This window comes from Nanorana parkeri, unplaced genomic scaffold (assembly GCF_000935625.1).
Source record: "Nanorana parkeri isolate BGI_ZX_2015 unplaced genomic scaffold, ASM93562v1 scaffold269, whole genome shotgun sequence".
Classification (NCBI taxonomy): Eukaryota; Metazoa; Chordata; class Amphibia; order Anura; family Dicroglossidae; genus Nanorana; species Nanorana parkeri.
This window is the reverse complement of record NW_017306537.1, coordinates 430,941-445,658: the sequence shown is the minus strand read 5'-3', so window position 1 is coordinate 445,658 and position 14,718 is coordinate 430,941. Positions and strand designations below refer to the sequence as shown.

Here is a 14,718-nt window from a genome sequence, read left to right as displayed (position 1 = left end):
TTTTATGGAGATAAACCTCGATAGGTCAAGCCAAGGCTACACACAGCTGAAAGTGCTGTACAAGATTGTACATGTCGGGCTGGTCATAAATACACAGGAGCAACATTTTACTATAGGCTTTCCACGATTGTAATGAATTGTTATTCCTTAGATGGTGTATCCACAAAAGAATAAAAAACAGGTAACTAGGATGTTTACATTTGTATTCCTGAAATGTTTTCTTGCCCCCCCCCCCCCCCCCCCCCTAGATAATTTGTGCCTTACAACAGCCCTCTGCACTATTAAGCAGATGACAGCACATGAAACACATCTAATGTGTGTTGGCGACTTTCAGGATTTTTAGTTTAATATAAAATAAGTCATCAAGCAGGGAACACGGCAGGTACTGTATTTGTTGGACTTTCATTTCCCAGCGTTACTAGACAGACTGAATTACTATGTAAGCATTTGGTTTGGCTTAGTCAACAGATTAAGCCACAGTGTTGGATGGTACAACATTTAAGAGAATGCAATCAATGAATGAATTAGAAGGCACTAAGTGATTTCACTAGACTACAGGCTTTCTTTATTAGTGTCTTCCCTAACAGCTGACTGTATTGCCCTACACAGTAGCAAGCGATGGGATTGATGGCCTGAGTCCATGGGCTTTTGTCCACTTCAGGCAGGTTTTGCATTCCTTTACAGGTCTTTCAGTACATTGCAGTAGGTCAAATGCAGGTCAGAAGTAGGCCAACTGCAGGTCAAATGCACCTGCTATTGAACTTTGAATGATCTCAGAAGCCCATCAAAAAAGGCCATTAAACTTGCGCTTTTCAACAATAACTGTGTGTATTGCTTTAAAGAAAACATTGAAGCTATCACTTCCCTAGACTATTTTGGTAGTAAACTGAATCTTTGTAACAGCTCTGGGTGCCTAAGCAGCCAATCATCAGGTGGGAGGAAGAGGATTGAGTCACTTGCTTCCTTTTACCTAGATTTACCAGGCAGAGAGTGAAGGTAGGGAACGTGGTGCTGGGAAGGGAAGCAATATAGTGAACCAGTTGCTTTGCCCTATATGAGCAAAACACAAGTTCACTTTAAAGGAACCCTGTACATGGGCCAGTATGTAACGCATCACCTAATATGTTGATGACTTTCAGAATGTATGCTTACTATACTATGGAGCCAATTTATAAAGCAGCAGTATCGCCTTACCCTACCATACCACTGCTTTTCACTACTTTGAATCAAACAACTACATGCTTTACAAATTTGCTTTCCATTTCTCCTGTTCTGAAGCATGGGGGTTGTAGGCCTGTAGCTGTCTGCTTTGGCATTGTTCATAACAAATGTATGACTGCAGTATATATGACAGAGCTTGGCACAGGAATACATGCATGTGCATTACTTAACATGGGAAAAGTTAATTTCTTGGTATACATCTTGTAGCGTGTAGCGTCCCTCCATACACCTTTCCTTTAGAAAGAGCCAGAATCTATACAGGACACTGGCCTATCCAATATGTAGCACAAAACTGCAGACAGAAAAAGCCAGTGTCCAATCCAGTCAATGACCTCTCTCTAATGGGCTTAATTAGGAAAGATGCTCTCTATAACTAAGTAGTACATAATAGGTGCTAAGAATGTATTGGAGATATACCAGCACTAATGCATTTTGTTTTATGAATGTTGGTTTAGCATTGAGCATGTCATGATATAAAAACTGGGAATGGATTAATGGTCAATAGTAAAGACAGCATTTAACTTCACCTTTGTATTCTTGTGTTGGGACTTGATGGCGGCTTCTACACACAAATAGAAAACTGCAATACACTGTGCTTCTAACCGTGAACTATCCAGCAGCGGCACAAGCCGTTGGAGGTCACCAGCTGTCCTTCCCTGTGTGTTGTCACTGTTGTTTAAAAGAGAACGTGCATATTCCTGAGGGTCCAAAGAAGAGATAAAGGGTTCAACCAGTTCCAGGGTACCTGATCTTTCCACTTCCTTTTCAATCTCTTTGTTAGTTGCCAATACGGTGATTGCAAGGCAAGCATGAAATCGAATCTGGTCATCTTCTTTGGAAAATACCAGTGGAAATAACCACTCAGCCGCTTTCTTCTCAATCATCAGGCGCTGGTTGGAAGGTCCTCCATACATGGCACAGTAGGCCAGGGCCATGGCACAGTGCCTCAGAATGATCGGGTCTGTCCAGCGACACCAGAAAAGGATTGTGTCAAGACCACCATCGCATATCAGCTGTTTGCAGGTCTCTTCAGAATGTTTGAACATGTGCTCTAGGACGCCTGAGAGACTTCTAGCAAGTTTTGGGTCATCTCTATCTTTTGCAATGTTTAAGATCACTCCCAGGCCTACACGAGCAACTCGATCCCTGTAGATTAAAAGCAATTTATCAGGGGATATCACAGATAAAAACAGTGCTGATAGGTTAATCATATTATGTTCACCCAATATATAGTAATTAGTTAGTCTATCCAAATACAATATGCAAACATTATGGATCAACTGTGCTCACTCCCTACTAATAACAAACTCAATTTTCAAATATAACATGATATTCAAAGATAGTTGAAGGATATCTATACTTTTAAAACACACTGGGGGAATTTACCAAGACTGGAGCAAACAGAATCTGGAGCAGTTGCCCATGGCAACCAATCGGTATCTCTCTTCAGTTTGCTCAGGAAAGATTTAAAAATGAGAGAGAAGCTGATTGGTTGCAGTACAAATCTGCTTCAGATTTTGTCTGCTCCAGTTTTGATAAATTCCCCCATTGGGTTTTGTAATACTGTATATCTGGGGATACCAAGCAATTTTGTAAAGATAACCTATTACCTCTGTTGTTGTTTGATGTGCTTTGTGAGTTACAATCTGAGATCAAGTTTAGTGTAAACATTGCTCTGTTTGTGTTCAGATAGTCTGTGTCTGCACTTTAAGTACAGACAAACAGAACTGTTTGATTCAGCGTATTCACAGCTAGGAGCTATAACTGATTATTTCCATTTTATAATGCATCCATGCAATTGCTGGAGATCACAAGCTGTTAGAAGCAGACAGTTCCTGAATTAGCTACAGTATTGACAGCACATGTCTCCAGACTTTGAGAACAATAGGGACTACAAGAACCTTCCAGATGTGTATCCTAGTTTTCACAACTGGCTGCAATCACCTGGAATAGGGGATCAGTTGGGCTTAGCTAAACAAGGGCTGCCTGTTCGGTGTTGGAGATCAGTCTATTATATGAGTCCATTGCAGCATAGAAATGATCATCTGGCTCCTGGAGGTTAAGACATTGGTTTTGTTATACCAAAGTAGGTAAAATGCAGTGAAATAAACCTGTGTTCACTTAAATCACCCAACCGCCTGCAGGAGACTTTCTATTTGTTTAGCTTACACTGTATATCATTATGTCTATCCAGGGCTGTTCCTATGGTATTCGCCTCCTGAGGGGGTTGTGGGGGGTGCTGAACCACACTCTGTCTGGCGTTCCACTGGGCGGGATGCCAGACAGAGCGCCATAACCTGGAATGCTGTTGCTGCCTCCTGCTGATCCCCCACCACCCGGCTTTCCCCCAATGAGGCATCCGCTTCAGGCTGCCTCATTATAGGGATGGCCCTGTGTCTGTCTCGTGTTAACATGTGTTGTGGTAAGGCAGCACATAAATTCTAACCCACATAAATTTTTTCCAGCACACCATGATGCACAGATGGTACGTTAATGATGTGCATTGGGGTGACATTCCAATGAATGAATGAACCATGGTTCATGGGTTGCTGCGTGTTGTGGTAACACATGGTAAAACACGTGCTTTACTGTGCATTACTGCAATCCACAGATGTAAATCTGGCATACATATGTGTAGCATGCTTAGGTCACAGCCTCTCACTTCACTGCTCAGCACTTTTGAGCTCACTTAACACTTTAATAATTTAGTTCCATTGAATCGTATAGGTATGCGGAGCTGATGCCTTCCTTGTTCTTCCTCACTATCAAGCTAGCCATTCACGGATTGAATTTCGGCCATTAACTGATGAATCCGCCAAAATTCAATCTGTGAGGATCCCTGCCAATACTTTTGTCATTAGAGACAGGTCAAAAATTGTCAGCTGAACAGTGTCTGCAGTAAATGGGATGCAGTCACTGTTTGGGTAGCCGTTGCTGTTGGCTGTCAAAATACAATAGATAGTAGGAAAGATTCCTCCATTAACGCTCTTTAGGGCGGATGGAGAAATCAAGTGATTTTTCTCATTCGGGACTTGAGACAAGCTAAATGTAAACAAATCACTGTTTACGCTGGCTTGGACCTGCGATTAAAAATCTCAGAGCACAGTAAAGAAAAGGCAGAGATCATTTGTTTTATAAAATATACATACTTGTTTACTGACCATACAGTGATAACATATTTATCATAACATACACATTTGGGGTCCCTGTACTTGGGGAAAATAATTAAGAGAAATAATTTTGAGAGTATATATTAGGAATAGTATTAAAAGAGAACTATGGGGTAACCTTTTTATCCCATAGTCGGGGGCGTAACTAGAAATCACAGGGCCCCATAGCTAAATTTTGTATGGGGCCCTGTGATTTCTAGATACGCCCCTTGTAGAGCCCACCTGAGATCCCAAACAGCCCACCTGAGAGTGACCCTGCACAGCCAACCATAGACTCTCTATGGTGGGCTCTGCAGCATCTCAGGTGGGCTGGCCACACCCCTGCACACCTCTTACCTGTCAGCCCCGATCTGCTGTCCGCCATCTCCACGGTCGCTGGAAGGCCCCACCTCCTCCTCTGCTGTCTCACTGTTGAGATCCACCCAGCTGTGTGAGTGACAGCGGGATCTGCCGTGCCTATCTAGAGGCAGAGCCACCTGTGCCTGCCCCCTCCCCTGCACATTCCTCCTGTCAGTCAGTTTATATTTAGATTTTTTAAATTTACTTATACTTTTTTTTATAAAACAAAAGTAAGAATCTTATCTGGATTCAAATTATTTTATGCTCAAAGTTGGTGGCAGTGGAGGCAGAGGGCTATAACTCCTCCATATTGTAAAAATGCCTCAGCTTGGGGTGGAGCTACAGACAGCACTGACAGAAATTTAAATGCATTTAATTTGAAAGCCCCTGAATAGATTTGAATTGGACCCAGTGAAATGTGCATTGGATCCCCTGGGAAAGGGGGGGGGGGGGGTTAAAATATTTTCATCTTCAGACAAGACTTTGTGAAAAGAGCACATACAACAAAATAACCTGCTGTGAACTTTTCAGGAGCTGAGCACAGAGAGTTCTACCAAGATGATAAATACAGAGATAATGTTGAGAAGAGGAAAACAAAAAATAATCCCTTCATTACTTCTAAAATAAGCCTGTTGTTAAGAGATATCGGGTAGCCCGGCAGCACTTTGGAATATACACTTTCACTGTCATTGAGGAGGAAGTGAGTCTGTCTGTCTGAAAGCCTAGTACACATTGTACCTTTGAACATGCTCCATCCCAAGATACAATAACAAATCAATACTGCAGGTTACGCCATAATAAACTGTGTTTGCATATCCTGAGCTCTATTTACTTTGCTTTTAGTACAAATAAGATTTTTTTTAGGTGGTTGTCACAATGTAAAATGCATTGAAAAATGATTAACAACAATGAAACCTTACGTTTCGGAAGGGGTGTTTGAATCACCTGGTACGCTCTCTGGGGATTCTTATATCTCTGGGGACTGATGCCCTGAAGCTTTTAGATTAGTACAAGAGCCAGTGACAAGAGCCAGGAGAAGTCAGCAATGCACCATCTATACTTGCTGTCCCTGCATTCAGCATATAATGTAAATTATGTATTTAAACATACATATTGTCTAGAATTTATCCTTGTGGAACATATGGTCAGTTATATGTTTATTCCTGCTGCTTTTTGTTATTTGCATTGTGACCAAAGTACACACAATGGGTAGGCTTAATTCACACAAATAAAAAAAATCAGCAGAAAATGCCTTATTTTTTAAAAAGTGACAGTTATTTTTAGCTGTGTCCAATGAGATTTGTAAATTGCATGAACACTGTTATTTCAGCACTGTGGGTTGGGGAAGAAGGAGGTGTGTGCGCGTTGGGGAGGGGGGTCAGATAGCAGAAGATCTGGGCCTCTGTGTTGTGTGTGAAAGAAGTGATTACACTTCACTGATTGCTGCAACATGTAAATTGTTCCCTTTACTGCAGCACGTAAAGTATTTAAAAAAAAAATAAGCATATAGTATACTGTATAGGCAGCCTGACTGCATTACAGTAATAAAAGGAGAAGGTCCAACTAGTCTTTAAAGTATATTTCCATTTTCGACCCCAAATTGGAACAACTATTTTATACTTGTTACATGTCCCCATTCACACAGCATAAGCTAAAAACATATTTAACAAATTCTTCTTGCAGTTTAAATTGCTTTTACTTGGGATAGGGTTTCTTGGCTTCTTAAGGGTTAACATTTCTACTTGCTTCTTCTTTGTAATGTTAGGAGGGCTGTGAGGGTTTTTATTAACCCTGTCTGTACTGCGCTTGCTCATTTAATTATAATTTGTACAGAAGATATGAACACTGCCTGTCCCAACAAAGGGTCAATGGATTAAAAGCCTGCCCAAGCACTGTGGTAGCAAAATAATTAATAAGATGCTTTTACACCTCCAAACACTACCTTGTCTGTCTGGTAGAACTTTTTACTACAATATACGACTTCTGTCGAGTTTTATGATTACATCACCTGTTTGTATGTCAACAAAAATGCCCTTGTCTATTTGTTTATGTGTAGAAAAACGTAATAAACATTTAATACGTAAATATGTCAATCCTGAGAATCATCTTTGGGAACTGAAGAAACCTCTCAAGCACTAACATAGCGCATTAACCTCTATTCAAGTGATGGAAATTACAGCAGTGTAGTGCCCTAGTCTGAAATGGTGCTTTGTGCGGTAATATCTGCTTTGGAGGACATTGAAAATGTTTTGACCGCATGAAGGAAAGTGCTGAGATTCTAAATCTGCCCATTTGTAGACTCAGTATAGCAGGGAAATGACTGTAAAACAAACTGGGCTCAGATTCAGACAGCACGTTATCCGCATACATGAGGTAATCCAGCTGGTTAAAATTGAGGCTGTACACTAACACAAGGCCAAACCTAAATATTCCAGCTGTCTGTAACCTCAGCTTTATCAGGATTGGTCAGCTTTGTGTGCTCATTAGTACAGATTTGTACAGCAAAGGTAGGAAGCAGTAGACTCTAGGAAATAGACATTGGTATCCTTTAGTGCAGGAAGGGGTTTGGTTTACACAGAAATGGTTACTATTAGCATTACATGTAGGGTTAATGTGATGGTTATAGGGAGCGTTAGTGTGATGTTTAGAGGTTATTGGGAGGACTAGGGTTACAGAAAAGATTACTGTAAGGGTTACATGAAGGGATAGGGTACAGGAAGAGTTAGTGTTACATGAAGGGTTAGTGTGAGAGTTTCAGGAAGAGTTGGTATAAGGGTTACATGAAGGGTTATTGTTAGAGTTGGGGTTACAGGAAGAGCTGGTGTAAGTGTTACATGAAGGGTTAGTGTGAGAGTTAGGGTTGCAGGTAGAGATGTGTAAAGATTACAGGAAGGGTTAGTATGTGAGTTAGGGTTACAGGAAGAGCTGGTGTAAGAGTTACATGAGAGTGGTTATCGGGAGGGTTAGTGTGAGGTATACAAGAAGGGTTAGGGTTAGAGGGAAATGTTATGTGAGGGTTTAGGCTACAGGAAGGGTTAATGTTAGGTTTAGGGTTACAGAAAGGGTTAGTGTAGGGGTTTCAAGAAGGGGATCATTGTGAGGGTAAGAGTTACAGGGAGGATTACTGTTGGAATTAGGATGAGGGTTAGGGTTATAGGAAAGGGTGGTGTGGGGTTACAAGGTGGATTAGTGTGAGGTTTAAATTACAAGATACAGTCTGTGTACCCATCACACTCAGAACCGCTGCTCCATGAGATAAGAAGTGGGTGCAGCAGGTGTCAACGGGTGGCTTCCGTGAAAGTGTAAGTAAAGGATGGACACCGGCACTCCAAAGCAAATCCAGTACGTCTATGTGTTCACTTACTTGTTGCAAATGCAAAACACAAAATACAAGGGTTACAAGAAGGGTTATTGTTAGGGTCAGGTTTAAAGGGAGTTGCAGTGAGGAGGATTAGGGTTATAGGAAGGGTTAGTGTAAGGATTAAAGTTACATGCGCAGCTCAGTGTACAATTTTGGCATTTGCTAAGATTAATGAACTCCCGGACATGCACAATAGTTAGATCATCTAAGCACGGCCAATCAAAATGGCCAAAGATCCTGAACCAGGAAAAAGTCTAGGAGAAGATATTGGCGCAGGGGAGGGAGCTTGCGGATAATGCATTTCAAGAAGAGAGTACAGTTTCACTTTGAAGGGAAGCTCTCATAAGAATAACATAAAATCTGTCACTGATAATCTTTTTCTAAAAATGCTTGTTGGCTGGCTGTCATCCTGTCTTGCTTTAGTACTTTGAGTCACTGACCTAGAACCAAAATGCGAATAAGGAATTCTTAATTTTCTCTGACAATCTGTATGTTTGTTCCAGTAAGTGACTCAGAATGTATAAAAGCCAGTGAGTCAGCATTACTGCTAGACAGCTCACATTTTAAAAATAGCTTAGCAATGGCAGCTACTATATTTCTTTCATATCAAGTTTACTGTAAAAAATTAAGTATACTAGGTCTGTTGGACTTTTGCAGTAAAAAACTGGGAAAGGTCCACATGCATGGCCAAACGTATATGCTTGCCTCCTACCATAGTTGATTGGCTGTGTCAGGAACATTTTAGCCCTCAGATTCATCCACATTTCATAAGCATTCACATAAGTGTGCACATGTCTCTGTGCATAGAGGCTTACAAAGACAACCAAGGTTGCACACACAGGTTAGCAAACACATGCATTAGTGTACACACATCATAGCAGATGCTTGAACATGTACTTGCACTTCTACTGACATTGGCACCAAGCAGAGTATTTAACCCCGAGTTCTGCATAATCTCACTGCTGAATTGTCTTCCGGTATGTACTCCTGTGGCCTGTGATCTCTGATCCTGAACCTGTGCCTGACCTTTGTTGCTGACCCGGCTTCTGTTGACCTGCTTTTGGATTTCCCTTGTCTGCTTATGATTGCTGTTTACCTCTGTTACAAACCTTGGTCTGAACTTTTGACAAAGATTCTGCTCACCAACATTGAACCTTGTTGCCTGCATGTTGCTGATCTTGGCTTGTCTCTGACCCTGATTCTACTTATGATTTGGTGCCTCGCTGCTCTTCTGTTAACGACCCAGGCCTGTGACCTGACTCTGCTCCTACCTGAACTTGGTGTATCGTTGGTGCAGTGACGGTTGTGCCCTTGTACATCTGATATCAATGCTCCCTGCACCTAGGCACTTGTGCCTTTTTTTCACCTTGCAGGTCCTGTCTCTGCTTCCAGGGGTGCTCTGATGGTATTCACGCACAAGGCTACCCTTGTCTTCTTAGCCCCCTCATACAGGTATGTGACCGGCTAGGGTAGAGAGGCCAAGAGAGACTAGTCTACATTGGTGCACTCTGAACCAATGTCTTGATGAATAGTGCAAAAGTGGGTGAACATTAAGTACATTACACATGGCAATGTGTTGCTGTCAGGAAAATAATGTGTTGGCGACTGTGCCGCCCCAAACAGTCATTCTACCCTAGACGGTAGCATAAATCACACCCTGGTCATATGCTGCAGAAATGCGTCATGAGATACATTTATAGAAATATATTCTTAATATATTTATAAAGGCCTTTTTATTTACTGAGCTGTGCTATAAGAATAAAAGATGGGTTGCTATGAGTTACACCAATTTTTCTGTTTACCTTATGGAGGAAAAATGTCCATAACTACACTTGTATGTGAAGTCATTAACTATGGTCACAAAGAAATTTCAAGGCCCCAAGAACCTTAGTTCAGGCTTCAAAATTAAACAGCAAGATCAGTAATTACAAGTTTGCATCTTTCTCATTTTAAGTTACATCTGACAATAAATCTTTCATTATTCATAAGTTATTATCGCCTTACAGATATTTTACACTAAAAACTGCCTGGAAATAATTTATTATGCTAAGCCTTGACATTAGATAAATATAAGTGCACTTCCTAAGCATGCACACTGACACTGCATTGATTTTGTGTGCTAAAACAATATTCAACACATTCATTCCTTGTTCTCAGTGATGTGACCATTGCATGAAGATCTTTGTGATCGGCTACTTTCTCTAAATGACAAGCCCATACACTGGCAGCCTTCACTGAGCATGGGTGACAGGTCCACTTTAAAAAAGTACTTCACATTCATCCAGCTCTGACCACATAAGCTATTTCAATAATTCCCTAAATTTGGTGAAGTGGGGATGTGGCAAATAAATTCTTATAGTTGATTTTGCTAGTGGAATTTACTTAAACAATGAGCTTGAAGGGTCATGAAGCTTTATAGGTGCTCTCCCCTCTCCATGTCAAAGCTGAAAATATAATCGCTGATAAACTAGAAGTCCTGAATTCCCCTGATTCTGAACTGAAGTTTTACTACCCACCGTGGGTCTGGTAATGAAGATTACCCCCGAATCCTTGCTTTGTTGGTAAATAGCTCTCTTCTTTTATTATAATTATTATTTAGGGTTAGATTGTTTTCTTGTCTTTTTTATGTCTTATCAGCCTTGATGTGAACCAGCACAGTGTAACATAATCTCATAATTAATAATTTATACTATACACACATCCTTAAAACAACAATCTGCTGAGCATAACAGATTCTTGTAGCAGCTAGGCACATGATGATGTCCGTTGGGTGTAAAACAGAGACTTGCTTTTTCTTTTGCTAATCAGCTTTGTAGGTAATGGGAAAAACACACACTTTATAATTATATTGACTAGGTGGTTTCATGTTTTGCTTAAATACTATTAGTACCTTTTTGTGTAGGCTTGTCAGAAATTTGGTGTTCCTTCTGAATCTAATTTTTACAAAGTGGTGTTAAAAAGTCTCAAATTCTAAACAAAATGTAAAATATGTATATTATGTTTTATTTTAAACATATTATCATGTGCTCAGGCTCTGTTATTGCTCTTTGTAAAATGGGAATTGAACTGGATATACAGTATCTCATGTCCAAATTGTGTTATAACTCAATTTGTAAATTACTGTGACTGTTTAACTCATTATAACTCCCTTAGATTGTGTCGCTCCATCTATACAATGTGATGTTCAGTCAACTTCAGTGTGCTGTAGAGTAATTAGAAGTATTTACCTATTTTCCGCCACCAGGATTTGCTCCAGGAGCTGACATGCCTTGTACTGCACCTCCTTCTCTGTTGATTGGAGAAAGCCCAGAAGCAGGTCTAGTGCGCCCTCCAGTCTGATCGTTTCACACAAGCCCTGGGCGACCTCTCTTCCCACTGCTGGTATCACCCATGCCTCTTCCACCATTTGGAAAATCTCTGTGATGGTGTCACAAATGCTCTTTTCACACATGGCTTGCTTTAGGTTAGAAATGGCCACATGCAGGTCAGGAAGGACCCTGTCCAAAGCAATCTGCACATCTACAGTGGCTCCTGGAGACACCTCATGGCTTTTGCTTGTACCCCCGGAGGTCTGCCACCAGCACATGTTGTTTACATATCCAGGCACAATAAGACGCTCGTGGTTAAACATGTTGAAATACCTGCAGAGTTTATAGGCTGAGATGAGGAGGGTGAGAACCATGGATCTTCCTAGAGCATTGCTGAAGTCATAGAGCTATTTTTAACAATGTATCCAGCCTACAACAAAACACCAATGCAGATGGGTCATTACCATCTAACAATAACCAACAACAGAGACATGAACATGCAATAATTAGATCTGCAATATGTCACTGAAAAAACGTCATGTGTAAAAAGCAAATACGCTGATACATGCGAGGCGATTAGGTACAATAAAATCTAATTACAATGGCACAAATATGCCTTGTCATGACAGATGAAACAAATAGTCAAATACAGTAGAAAGGGTCAGTGCATGCAATAATGCTAACTTTTAGAGTTGCGGATGCAAGAACATCAAAGAAAACTGATGTTACAAGCAATCCATATCAGATTATGAATAAGAATGCTCGAAACGTCAAGTGCTTACCAAACCTGGAAACAAGAACAGACTAAAATAAACTTGCTAGGCACATTTCTCGGCTTTCATTTCTAAATGTCTGTAGGATAACATCATGCAGTTAAACACTTATAGGTAGACAGGCCCAGTCTCACCTAATACTGCAGTTTCATAAAAGCATTGTCGTCTTGAATAAAATGTTATCATTTAAATATCATTATCATTAAATATCATATCAATATCATTTAAAGGGCTCCTAGCCAGCTTTGTGTCTGGTGATGCAGCCTTGGGGTCTCCTCTGCCTCCTTCTGCAACTGTCTCTCTCTGTGTTCCCAGCATCTCGCAGAGATGGACAGCCGCAGAGTGACGTCACAGATCTTCTGCTCAGCCTCTTGGCAACAGTCAGATTCTGTTTCTATGGTGACAACATCCTCTTCTGCTTTTTTCAGCTACAGCTATACAGTAGAGTAGGGAGGAGTGGGGATGATGCTCTGGTCTCATCCAATCAGCCATGCAATGGGTGCATGCTGCAGATTATGAGACAGCCCAGACTTGGTGTTGTTTTCCGAGATGTGAATACATAAGAACAAAGAGATCACAGGGACATCCTCCTGGGTCTTCTAACGACTTACCTATAGACTACAGTTTAAACAATGAAGAGTGCCCTGGCTATTGATTAGACACTTCAGAGCCTTGTTATGTACTGATACTGTGTTTATAGTGCTGCAAGTGATTGTTCCTAGGACGTAACCTATGGAAATGGGTGTGGAATGGAACATGGAAGTAGTTTGTCATCATCTTACACATTATTTTTAAAATTAAACTAACTGCGCAGAGCAACATTCTTCCTGTTTTCTATACTGCACAGACTGTATTTTGATTTGGATATTCTGCTAAGGATGTGCCCTCAAGTATATTAGTATATCGGATTCCTGTGCTGCTATTTAAAGACTGCCAAGTCATTGTGCTGTTGATTTCTATCATGTAAAAAACACAATTGTTTACCAGGTATGAAGCCTTACCTATTGTAGATATGTGATATCATATGTATTATTTGATAAACTGTAAGAATAGATTCCTTTCAGATAAAATACTTTGCATGGCTTTATAACTTTATACTTTTGCAGAACCTTTTATCATTTGTAAAGAGCTTTGCACTTTATTGCATATTATATGACTCTTAAAGAATCATTCTACTTAAAGGCATAATAAAAAATACATGTACCCACATTGATGAAAGATGTGCATTTCTGAAATTTTTTTCATTGGAGTCTGCAAACCTTTGTACCCATGATCAGTGGATCGTCTGTGCCATGCACAGGCTCATGCAAACTCTTCCCCTAATCCAGGGGTGGGCAATTCCAGCCCTCCAACTGTGCTTTAAATACAAATCTCAATATGCCTCTGCGTCTGGGAGTCATGCCTGTAAGTGTCAGTCTTGCGATGCCTCATGGGACTTGTAATTCTACAACAGCTGGAGGGCCAGAGTTGACCACCCCTGCCCTACTGACAGGTCCGGATGGAGGTTTGAAAGACCTCCTATGGGGTTAGGGGAATTAAGCAATGGATGACAAGTGAAGTGATGTCACTCCACCTGATAGGGTGACAACCTTCTTTCTTCTGCAGTGAAATCACTTCTGCGTTGTCGCTCTTGCTTCTGCTGCAGCTACATATATGGTGCCACTGTTTATGGCAACATATATGAGTGAATAGCCATGCCTCGCTCAGCCCACAGCCTGTAGTGTGTCCTAGCTGCTGCAACATAGGTGAAGGATGTAAAAGTCCTGCTCAGTCCTTCCCACCCCCTTCAGCACTGTCAACAGGATGCAGGAGAAATCCAGCTTCCCAGCCGCATTTACCATTAAAAAAGGGTTCTGGTATTTCATTTAACTTACTAGCGTACCTGTTCAAATAGTATTAACTCTCAAACATTTTTTCAATCAGATGAAACAAATATACATTGCCCAGCAAAGTACTTATTTACTTTTTTGTCCAAGTACTTACAGCCATCATGTTTCAGAACAGCTATCGCCAACTCTCTCAGCTCAGCTTCCCTAAACTTCCTGTCCTGTACAAGATTACAAGGGACAGAGCAGTCTCCAGCAGCTGCCCATCTACTAGCTTGGAGAAGGGAGGATGGAGTATTGGGGAGCAGGGTAGTGACTTGCCTTGCTGTGCCTGCGTGTTTGTGGAGCAAGCAGCTTACCATTACACACAAGGGTGGCTCAATAGTATCCTTATAGGGAAAGGAGCCACCCTAAAACAGGATATCAGGGCTGATGCTTATGGGGCCAGCTGATTCTGCAGGACTCTTAAACTTTTAAACATAAAGGAGCAGCATCTATTATAGGTGGAATCCTCCAAAATCAGCCGCACATAACTGGTGTCTATAAAATCAAACTTTATTACGATTCATTCAATAAAAATCCAGAGTCCAACAAGTACAGCACCAGAGCACTCTCCCATACCACTGCCCTTATGCGTTTTACCACCTGAGCTTAATCATATGATAAGTCCCAGGTGGTGAAAGGCGTAGGAGGCGGTGTTACACAAGAGTGCACTGGTGG

The 14,718-nt window shown here is 41.1% G+C and overlaps 1 protein-coding gene across 1 annotated transcript in view; it reads right to left on the bottom strand.

Annotated features, from left to right (window-relative positions):
* Positions 1–12,347, bottom strand: part of SARM1 (sterile alpha and TIR motif containing 1) — a 25,565-nt gene extending 13,218 nt beyond the window's left edge. Inside the window, exons 1-3 of the mRNA XM_018557134.1 lie at positions 12,307–12,347; positions 11,319–11,829; positions 1,749–2,367 (exon numbers count right to left, since the gene is read on the bottom strand). Coding sequence (XP_018412636.1) covers positions 1,749–2,367; positions 11,319–11,773 — 1,074 coding nt within the window. The 5' untranslated portion in view covers positions 11,774–11,829; positions 12,307–12,347. The remainder of the gene's footprint in view (positions 1–1,748; positions 2,368–11,318; positions 11,830–12,306) is intronic.
* Between the last annotated feature and the right edge of the window lie 2,371 nt (positions 12,348–14,718).